General features: G+C 37.9%; 1 protein-coding gene across 1 annotated transcript in view; it reads left to right on the top strand.

The window, feature by feature from the left end:
- The first annotated feature begins 968 nt into the window (after window positions 1-968).
- Window positions 969-11,881, top strand: part of mtus2b (microtubule associated tumor suppressor candidate 2b) — a 49,072-nt gene continuing 38,159 nt past the window's right edge. The window contains 3 exon segments of the mRNA XM_067365936.1: window positions 969-2,864; window positions 3,465-3,686; window positions 6,577-6,772. Coding sequence (XP_067222037.1) covers window positions 969-2,864; window positions 3,465-3,686; window positions 6,577-6,772 — 2,314 coding nt within the window.

Below are 11,881 nucleotides of genomic sequence, written 5' to 3'. Positions count from 1 at the left end.
TTGAAACAAAAGTTTCCATCCTTCATCTCTGAAAAATAATAGACTGTTGAGAATTGTTTGTTTAGGTCATTTTTAAAACAAAAATGCAATGCAAAACACACACACACACACACACACACACACACACACACTCACAAAAATCAATGAAATGCAAGTGTATGGTGACAAGAAATTAAAGTAATCAATATTTCAGAACCAAAAAAAAAAAAAGATTATTCGATTTCCACACTATGTAGGCACCACAACCATTTTCAAATGTGCAGATTATAAATTACCCTCTATAGATTATGGGGTCACTTATAATCAGATTATAGATGACCCTAATTATAATATTATATCATTTAAATTTTAAAAATATAGGGCCAGTTTCACAGACAGGGCTTGGACTAAGCCAGGATTAGGCCTTAGTTCAATTAGGGTATTTAAGTAGCTTTTATAAATGTACCCTAGAAAAAAACATTACTGTTGTGCATCTTGAGAAAAAAACAAAAAAAAACAATGGCACTGACATATTTTAAGATGTGTCCGTACAAGCTGCTTTCACTTAAAACAATTCAAACATGCATTTTAGTCTGGGCCTAGTTTAAGCCTTGTCTGTGAAACCGGGGGAAAGCGTTTCTGCCCAAAGAAAGGCCTTGTGGGTCATAATTCTTAACATACTAATCTGTTTTTGGCTTTAAAAAAGAATATTGAATATCATCATAAAGAAAAAATCTAGATGATTTCTTGTAGTTCTGTTGTAGGTTTTATGTCAAGACATTTCTAAATCTGTTGTTATTTACCACCCTTGACAGGTTGAAGACAACCCCTGATGTCATCTACTCAAAATTAGTATCTCAACCAACAGTGTGAAAGATGCCAATACTTACTTTAGCTTTAAGTGTGAAAGCAGAGAGAGCTCCAGACCTCAAGGGAGGACCAACAAGACTCTACATGAAAGCCTGAGAACACATGAGCCTTCAGGAAACATGAGTGTGAATGAAGAACACACCAGACCCTTCGGGACCAGCACTGAAGATGGCTGTAAGGAAATCAGGAACAACAACAACAGGCATGCTGAGCATTCCCTGGATGGAGATGCCAATGCTAATGAAATCCAAAGGGGAGATGGAGAAACAACTTTGGAGGCAACTGATGTCCTGTCCTCTGTGGTATCTTACACTGAGGAACATGTGAAAATGATTATCCAGGACACAGATTTTCCGTCTGATGACCCGGAACTGGCTGAATTTGAGATGCTGGAAAGTCAAGAACTAGAGGATGAGGAAGAGAACAATGTTCCTAAAGGTTACACGAAAGGGGTTCTATCCACCGATATGAAGAAGACTGAAGCAAAATCTCAGAAGGATAGCAAAAGTTTTTCCCAGTTTACTTCAAAAGAGCAAGAGTCTACTGTTTGTCCTCAGTCCACTAGCAAAGAAATGATGATCAGCATAGCCAGGACTGACTTTAGCTCTGAAAATGATGTTTTTGTTTCTTGCCTCTCAGCAATGTCTAGTCTTGGAGGAAGTCTTGCTAGTGCCCTGGACCATGCTGGTCGAACCTACAGCACTGATTCTTGGCATGTTCCCTCAGAGCCATACCGAACTCTCTCTGAGGACCTTTCACTTGCCTCACAGTACTGTTTGACAATTTCAGATAAAAGCCGGAGCTTCCTGCATACTGAGGGCACGCATAATCAAGCAGGAAAAAGTACAATGCACATCGGCAGCGTCAATCTCAATCTTAACTCTACCGCATTGCCTGAGGAACCTCTTTTAGAAGCACAAGAAAACCAACAAGCTACAGACTTTGTAATATCTGAGAGCTCAGGTCAACTGACAAATGACATGAGTGAATGTAGCATTGCAAGGATCACAAAGGTCCCTAATGAATCAGGAAGTGCCAGCCAGGACGATCTCAGAGAACCTGGAATTCATGTAAAGGAGAACCTTGCAAAAGATGAGAAGTCTCCAAATTTGAAAACAATATCAACTGAGAAGAAATGTTGCCAACCTTTTGTCTCTGACAACACTCAGTCTATTTCACAAAACAGAAGGTCCTCCAATGATTCCACCTTTGATATAAAGAATAAACTCAAATCCCAGGATGAGGAATCTCCTGAAACTGCTATTAAAACCTCGAAACTAACCTCAAAGGGTGCACCTGTCGACTCTGATTGTTCTGAACCCCAACCGTACAAGAAGCAAGCATCTTTTGAAAAGACCCGAAGATCTAGTTCATCGAGTTTGGAAAGGCGAAGACCTTGGGGCAGCCCATCTCGCTCTGAGACCCCTTCATCCCCTAAAACCACCTGTTCACCTCGGAAACGGCCACCTTCATCACCAGCCAAATATATTAGCACAAGAGAAGCGAGCCAGGAACGTATTGAAACCTTACAGAGGGTAAACACTGGTTTGAGGCAACCGAGTAAAAGCTTTCTCAGTAGTAGTAGCAGTCTCCCAAAACCTGCCGTTCCTCAACAACCCACTAAGGCAGAGACTGAATCTAAGAAGACTTCTCCACCTCAGAAGCCCAAAAATGTTCGGCCAAAAATCATAACCTATGTCCGCAAGAGCCCTCAAGCGAAACCAATGTCTGTAGGTCCCTATGAAGTATCGACACTACCTCCAAGACTTACACCGTACAGTAGCTCACCAACCTCAAAAGAGCCCAAAGCCGAGGGATTCAGAGGTTCGCCTGTGCTCAGCTCTTCTAATATCCTTTATGACAAGTATCGCCAGGAGGTACAGAGGTCAGGGTACTACTCCCCTCCAGGACTGATGGCGTCTGGGATCAGGACACCCAGCCACACTGTCCCCCATAAATTGGTGGGAAAATCAGAGAGTTTCCATGGAGAGCTGCCTGACCAATACTTACATGAGGTGGGACTTCTCAGGCTATGTTCACACTGTCAGTCCAAATCTGATTATTTCTGTATCTAATTGGAATCTGACCTAAATTATTGACTGTCCACACTATATATCGGAACTGTTCGGATCTGATTTGTGTGTCCCATGGCACTATTGCGTTTTCCGGAATATCTGATATGGTTTCTATGGCAATGTCGTTGCGTTTGTAGGCATACTCAAAAAATAACAACAGCAACATGGAGGGGTTTGCAATACAGATGTTGTCTTATTTACAACATGACAATGTGTAGCCACCATGCTGGACTAATATGTATTCTGAGGCAGCAGCGGAAACATAGGAGGCCTCTTTATTCCTTGCTGTTGTCTCCGCCAGTATCAAAATTCAACATGTCTCCATTATATATTGTCATTTTCATCCGTCATACTTTGCAACAACCTTGTTTCTGCAGCGACATGTTTACATTTTACGTGCCATGAGAAAGTGACATGACCACACAAAATCTGATCAGAGCAGTCAGACTGAAACGGATCTCCAGAAATGATTTCAAACTATATGAATGTAGTTCAATTCGAATTTGTAAAAATCAAATTTGATGCTTCTTACTGTTCCAGGTTGGTAGAGCGGTTCAGCTAAATACCCATGATGCCGCTGCTTCCGTTTTCCGCCTTCCCAGAGCCTTAAGGCCTCAACTTGGTCTTGGAGCCGTCACCAGACAGCCTGCTACTAAGAACAGGACTGTATTACCAGGTCAAAGGTCGGCATCACCCCTCAGTTATACGGCTCCAGCTGCTCAGGCCCCAAGTAGTCACCAAGAACCCGTAGGTCAGTAGGCAGTAAAAACCCTCAAAGTCAAGTCCCCAGTTGTCAGTTGACTTCGTTCAGAATTTGATGTTTAATTAAACAGTATTGATTTGTATTAGACAATTGCTTAAAATATAGCTCATAAAGCTAGACACGAATTTAAATGATTATCTACACAGCTCTATACTGCCAATACACAGAATCAGACCCATTTCTTATCGTAATACCCACACACAGACACTCAATCAGATGAGGTTATGAAGTGCAGGCATTTTAGTTTTGGAACTGATTCTTGTAGGCGTTTCCATTTCTCTTTGAAATGTAAAATTCATGGCAGCAAGGACAGCTGAGATACCATGACATACACTTTTATTTTCGTTATATCTTTAAATATCTCTTAGGAGATTGAGAACTGTGACTTATGAGAAAACTTTCAGAATTTAATTATCTCACTTTTATACAGTATGTGACATTTTTTAAATGTGATCTAAATTTAGTCTTTCCTTAGTCTTCTGAAAGTAAATCAAGGAACTGGATTTTTGCCAGTCAGATAAATATTAGGAAATTAATCAATCAGCTGTTCTGAATCCTTAATCTAACAAAAATGGTTCTTAATCTAACAAAAACTGTACTATTCCAAGTCTTTTGTGTAGGGAATTGTGAGAACTAGTGACATTTGTATACAATCTTCCCTCCTTCACTGGTATATACAGTTGCAAGAAAAACTATGTGAACCACTTGCAAAATCTGTGAAAATGTGCAAAATTTTAACAAAATAAGAGAGATCATACAAAATGCATGTTATTTTTTATTAAGTACTATCTTGAGTAAGATATTTTACATAAAAGATGTTTACATATAATCCATAAGACAACAAAAATAGCTGAATTTATTAAAATGATCCAGTTCAAAAGTATGTGAACCATTGGTTCTTAATACTGTGGGCCCTATTTTAACGATCTGAAACGCAAGTGTCAAAGCGCGAAGCACAAGTAACTTTTTGGGCGGGTCTCGGCGCTGTTGCTATTTTCCCGGCGGGATAAATGGCTCAAATCTAAAATGGGTTGGTCTGAAGTAGCTTCATTATTCATAGGTGTGGTTTGGGCGTAACGTGAAATAAACCAATCAGAGCGTCATCCAACATTCCCTTTAAAAGCAGGTGCGCAAGTTCCATTATGGATTGCTATTATTATGGCGTATTTACCAGGCGCACGCCAGGAGCGGTTCACAGCCGAGGAGACTGATGTTCTTGTAAGAGCAGTGAAAGACAGAGAAGTTGTGTTGTATGGGGATGGGAGAAACCCACCCAAAATAGCGTCGGTTAAACAGGTTTTTTCACATCTTCGTGGCACACCACAATGATTTCCGTAATCTCATGTGTTAATATTTTTTTAGTGTAACATATGATTTGCAAAAATAACTGTTGCATCTGTGTAGATTACATGAGCAAAGTGTATGCGCGTTGTGCACGCTATACATTATGGTCAAGCATGCGCACTTAAAATAGCATAATGAACAACGCGCAACGCGCCACTGACTCTAGACTAGGTTTTTTCTAGTCAGTGGCGCAATTGTTTAATGGAACGGCAAAATAGCACCAGGGATTGTTTGCGCCGGAACACGCCTCCTTTTTTGCGCTGAACCGCCCAGGGAGCGCAAGTTCATTCACTAGTTTAGCAACGTGCTTCTGTGGAGGGAAAAGCGCGCTTTGCGCGGGTGCAAAGTCAATTGCACTGGGTGCAAGATAGGGCCCAGTGTGTCATTACCTGGATTATCTACAACTGTTTTTTTTTTGTTTTGTGATGGTTGTTCATGAGTCCCTTGTTTATTCAGAGCAGTTAAACTGAGCTCTGTTCTCCAGAAAAAATCACCAGGTGCCAAAGATTCTTCAATTTTCCACCATCTTTTGCATATTTAAACATTTTACAACAGTGACTGAATGATTTTGAGATCCGTCTTTTCACGTGGAGGACAACTGAGGGATTCAAACACAACTATTAAAAAAGGTTCAAACATTCACTGATGCTCCAGAAGGAAACACGATGCATTAAGAATCGGGGGTGAAAACTTTTGAACAGGTTGAAGAGGTCCAAATTTTTCTTATTTCACTTGAATATGATTTTTTTTTCATTTAATACTGCCCTTCGAAGCAACAGAAGATACTTGCATGTTTCCCGGAAGACAAATTAAATACAATTTACCCTGACTTTCAAATTCCAAATGTTTTCACCCCCTATCTATTAATGCTCTATCATGTTTTTTTTTTTGGAGCATCAGTGAATGTTTGAACCTTTTTTAATAGTCGTGTTTGAGTCCCTCAGTTGTGTGAAAAGATGGATCTCAAAATCATTCAGTCACTGCTGTAAAGGGTTCAAATATGCAAAAAAAATCCTTGAAAACTGAAGAATCTGCAGGAGCTGGAGGATTTTTCTGAAGAACAGAGCTCAGTTTAACTGCTCAGGACAAACAAGGGACTCATGAACAACCATCACAAAACAAACAAACAGTCGTAGATCATCCAGGTAATCACACACAGTATTAAGAATCAGTGGTACTTCACATACTTATGAATGGGGTTATTTTGATAAATTCAAGCTTTTTTTTTTTTTTTTTTTTGTCTTGTGGATTATATGTAAACATCTTTTATGTAAAATATCTTACTCAGGACAGTACTAAATGAAAAATGACATGCATTTTGTATGATCTCCCTTATTTTGTTAAAATTATTAACATTTTCACAGATTCTGCAAGTGGTTCACATTTTCTTGCAACTGAATTTCATCACATTAGAATCATGATTTAAACAAAATAGGTCAAGATTATGTTTTCATGTATTACTATGTATTAATGAACTAGTGATATTTGTTTGAGGGAACAAATCTGAAGGAACTAATGTATTTCAACTCTTTTACAGTGGATCAGAAAAGACTAGCATTGGGTGTGGCCCCCAAATTTATGCTCCCCAAACCAGGTCAATCTGGACTGCGTCCTCCTGGCTTCTCCCATCTTCCTCCTGCTCGACTGGCTGCCTTTGGCTTCGTCCGCAGTGCTAGCGTGTCATCTGTATCCAGCAACCAATCAAATGACAGCACACACAGCGACCCCTGCAGATCCAGCCGTGAGTGTTACAACTCTTCCTGTCATAAACCTGCTGTTTACACACTTCCCATGCTGGAGTACACAAATGCCTGAGTTCAACAGATTTCTTAGCTGCTTCTAGTTAGGATGTTTATAGTACTGTATGGACCTTCAAGCTCTTGTTAATGATGTCTTCTTGTAATGGTGAATGTTTAGAGTGTCAGTCTAAATTCTCAAAGGTGTAAAGAAATGCTACAGAAATGCCCATTGTTAGACCACATGCTCTAGTACTGGTATTTTGTCAGGATTAGTCTAGGCCTTGTGGATTATCCAACTCTTCCTGTCCTAAGCCTTCTTACCAGCAGATACAAAGTGCAATCGATGTTTCTTACACCCTGCTGGTTGCACCGTGTCTGTGCAAGACGAGGGAATGTGTAGAGCAGTGTCTTTTGAAGTGCCACTATTATGCTTTTTCTGATAGTACCTTTCATGTAGTGCCTTTCAATATAGCTGTTTGTGAATGTAAAAGGTCTGCAAAGTTTCAGAGATCAAAGCGCTCAAAAAATGGAATTATTGTCTCCCAAAAGAAAGATCTGACTCTGAAATGCGTGACACAAGTCATCAGTAATTACAGCCTTACTTCTGGCCAGAACCTATGTAGATTTGTAACAAATTTGCATAATGCCAGCCTATGATATTCATTGGCTACCTGTGAACAAATGTCTACTGAGCTGAAACTCCGCTATGTTAATGGCCGTTTGGTTTCTGGTGCGCTGTAAGCGGTCAACCAATCACAACAGACTAGGACATCTGACCAATCAGAGCAGAGTTGACCAATCACAACAGACTGGACCATCTAATAGTAGCCTTTAAAATCAGCATAATAGGGGCACTTTAAACTGGAATTTACTTAGCATTGAAGTCTATAATCATTCTGAAATATCATCTATGATATTATATCATTATTGTCATTTTATTGTTAAGAGTGAATGTGAAAATGTGAGGAAGGTTGTTATATTATTTGTTGCAGTGCTCAGTGCATTTTCAGTGTGTTTTTATGAAGTTGAAGAAATATAGAGAACAGTGTTTGTTGTTTTATTATTGTATTTACCTTTTTATATTGGTTTCTGTGCTGTGGTGGGCTGAGGTATGCGAAGGGATGAATATAGACAGTGATTTATTTTTTGTGAACAAGAGAGACATGCGAGCGAGACAAAGAGCACCGCTGCAGAAATTTGCCTGCACATACAGTAGATACACTATTATTAGTTATTTTAGTTACACTTAATTTTAAGGTGATGTTGTTACTGTGTAATACACAAATAAGTACTGCGTAATATTAACTACTGCGTAATTACTATAAGGTTAAGATTTTGGTTCAGGTTACTTGTGATTATGCGTAATTTACTGTTATGAAAGTTGCACTTTATTTTACAGTAAGTGTACTTACAGTGTACTTACCTAAAAAACACTTGGTAATATAAGGTAACTACAGGGGTTAAAGGATTAGTCCACTTTTAAATAAAATTTTCCTGATAATTTACTCACCCCCATGTCATCCAAGATGTCCATGTCTGTCTTTCTTCGGTCGAAAAGAAATGAAGGTTTTTGATGAAAACATTCCAGGATTATTCTCCTCATAGTGGACTTCAATGGCCTCCAGATGGTTGAAGGTCAAAATTACAGTTTCAAAGGGCTTTAAACGATACCAGACGAGGAATAAGGGTCTTATCTAGCAAAACAATCGATCATTTAAAAAAAAAAATACAACTGTATATGCTTTATAAACACAAATTATCGCCTTGCACATGCTTCCGCATTCTTCAAAATGCTTACGCCGTATGTCCTACGCCTTCCCTATTGACCGTATGGAAAAAAAACGAAACTGGCGCCGCATTCGTTCCATAAGTTGAATAGGGAAGGTGTAGGACATACGGCGTAAGCTTATTTTTTTTCAAAAATGACCAATCGTTTCACTAGATAAGACCCTTATTCCTCGTCTGGTATTGTTTAAAGCCCTGTATTTTTTACCCTCAACCGTTTGGAGTCCATTGAAGTCCACTATAAGGAGAAAAATCCTGGAATGTTTTCATTAAAAACCTTAATTTCTTTTCAACTGACGAAAGAAAGACATGAACATCTTGGATGACATGGGGGTTATTTTATATTATATTTCATCTTTTTGTAGTTATTAGTTAAGATAATGGCAACTGTAATGTTCTTAATATTAATGTAATTTATAGGTTTAAACCCCCTGTAACTGGCTGATGTAACAGTATATCTATATCCAATCTAGAAACCATTTATAGGCAAAAATTGGGTCAATAAACACCTCTCTATTCTTTTGATGTTGACATTTGTGACCCTGAGCCGTTTTTGTCACACTTTTGGACACATTATGTGTCTTTAACTACTATGTACTTAAAAAAAAAAATTAGATGCAATGTAATTGTGTGCATGTTGTATTGTAAAACACTTGAGCTGCTATTGAGTTTGGATATTAGGCACAGTTTTGTTGGTATTGTTAGGATTAGGGGTGGTTCAAGGGGTAAAAATTTAACTGTTATTATAAATATAATTACAGAAATGAATTAGCTGTAATTGCGTGCAAGTATTTTTAATTGCATATAATGATTCAAGTACATAATAATTAAAGACACTTAATATGAAATTATGAAATGGCACCACTGATTGTTTTAACCAGATATAGTCTGTCAAGGAGCAAACTGCGCTACTTCAATGTACATGCATTGTAACTATTTATATAAATCAGATTCATTACACATGTAAACAAACATCCCCATACTCAAATAAATTGGGTAGGGCTGCATGATTTATCACGATTAAACAGCATGTGATTTGGCAAAGGCTGTGATTATTTTATGCGCAGCTTGTCAGAGCTGTACGGCTCTGTGATCAGTAGTAAATGCTTCTCCAGCTGAATGCCAGAGGGCGTTCTCGCGCAGAAACTCTGAATATGCCCTGCCGCAGAGGAAAATAACAAGTGTCATATCGCTGTAGCTGAATAAACAAGATTGAAACGTTTTGATTGATTAAACATGATTAATAAACACACGACTGCCTTATTCTGTGTAAGAAGCCAGATCATCTCACAGAAGGACGCTCAACTGTCGTTATGAAGTGAGTTTGGAGTAAAACATGTTATTAAATGTTGTCTTTTTTTGGACAAGATGTTAATAAATGCTTCTCATGTCTGGAAAGATATTTGACACGTTGCTTTTTCAAATGTACATTATAAGCGACTCAAATTCGCAGTGCTTTCACATGGATCAGCATTTGGAGCCATACTTCATTGACAAGCTGTGCATAAAACATAATCGCAGCCTTTGCGATTTCATAATTGCACTAAGAATCGCGTTTAAGCAATAATCGCGTTTAAGTTCAATTTAAGTTTTATTTTTGTATTGCGTGATAAATCGTGCAGCCCTAATTTTAATTGTTTTGTTAATTTATAAAATGTGCCAGAGCGATGTTCTCAGATGTTATGTAACTGTTCTCTTACAGGAGGACTGCAAGGAGAGCAAGAGAGTGAGATGAAAAAAAACCCCAAAACATTCTAGTGATCAATAGAGACATGTTAGTCGACAAAAAGAGAATTCCAGAGAAACATAAATAGAAAAAAGATTGTTTATCCACTCATGACCTCTCTAATCTAAAAAAAGAAAAAAAAAAGAAATGACACATTTGACCACTATACAATGAGTCAGTATTGTCAATCTATATTTTCAGAACAATGTGACTCAGATATATAATGAAAAATTAAATATCTAGTCTACTTCCTTCTTCTCAGTAAATGATTGCTGCTTGGTGAATCTGCATTAATACTGAAGTAGTTTTTTGGATGAATGAAGGCTGTTTCACGCCTTGAGCGTGAGCTTGCAAACTTCAAAGCATCATGTGCTGCCTTCATTAATTTTCACACAAGCTGCTTTTTCCATCAGGAAAACAAGGACATTTTCTTTTCCACATTTTTCAGGAAACTACCAGACTTCTCAAAACATAACTTGTGCATCCAATTATAATATGCATTTTTTTATATTGTAATTAGGGCTGTCAAGCGATTTAAATGTTTTAATCTAATTAATTAAACGATGTTGCAATTAGCTAATCTAATTAAACATTTAATATTTCTAAGCCAAATTACCATTATTGTATTAAATGAGAAAAGCATCAAAGAGACATTACAAAAAGTAGCTTTAGAAAGAAATATTATATATATTTTCACATAGAATTTATTACACATAAACTTTTAGGCTACAATGTTCATGAGGCCATGAGGAGAAGTAAATATGTAATATTGCAATATTTTTACCTTCACAATTAAGTTTTTGACTAGTGACTACCTCGGGACAGTTGATTGAAAATACTTGTTGTGTATTATAAAATTCTTTTTAAAGGCCACAGGATGAACAGTTTTTTTGGCTTTTTTCTTAAAGAATTTTTCACACCGAATATCCAATTTGCACTCCAGGAGTTAGCTGTCTCGTGTGTTTTGTAGAGTGCCTGATTTAGGTTTTCATTGGCCAGGCATTGTCGTGTTGTCGTGTTATATGTAGCACACGGTTTGTGTTTTCCACCGACCGCATGCTTTCATGTCTTGTTCTGTGTAGCACATGGCTCATGTTTTCCATAGGCTGTGGGCTTTCACGTTGTCATGTTTTGTGTGGACACACAGTCTGTGAGAGCTCTCGTTGGCTGTGTGTTCTTGTGTCATTTCATTTCTCTAACTGGTTTTGACGTTATTGTTGTGTGTCATATTAAAAGTGATGCAAAAGACAATTTAAAATCTGATTTGAACAGTCAGAGTGTCCAAACCGAGACACATCTGTAAAAACCTGACTGGAACTGCATTTCAAACCACCTCCAAATGCTGTTTGAATCAGATTTGGGATTTTTTTTTTTCTTTCAAAAACCCATCTGGATAAAGGGTACGTATGATTTGCATAACTTGCACTGGACATGTTAGCTTAGTAGGCTAATTGTTTAGCATGCTAACAAAAAAATGCAAAGAAAGGAATGTTTAATTTGACCATCTGCTGACCAAGATTATACTAACATATTTTCAGGGTTGATCAGGAAAGAATGCACCTTATTTTTAAAGTTGAAAAAAAAAAAAAAAAAACACAGA

This window comes from Chanodichthys erythropterus, chromosome 17, assembly GCF_024489055.1.
Source record: "Chanodichthys erythropterus isolate Z2021 chromosome 17, ASM2448905v1, whole genome shotgun sequence".
Classification (NCBI taxonomy): Eukaryota; Metazoa; Chordata; class Actinopteri; order Cypriniformes; family Xenocyprididae; genus Chanodichthys; species Chanodichthys erythropterus.
The sequence above is the reverse complement of the archived record's forward strand: the minus strand, read 5'-3'. Positions and strand labels throughout refer to the sequence as shown.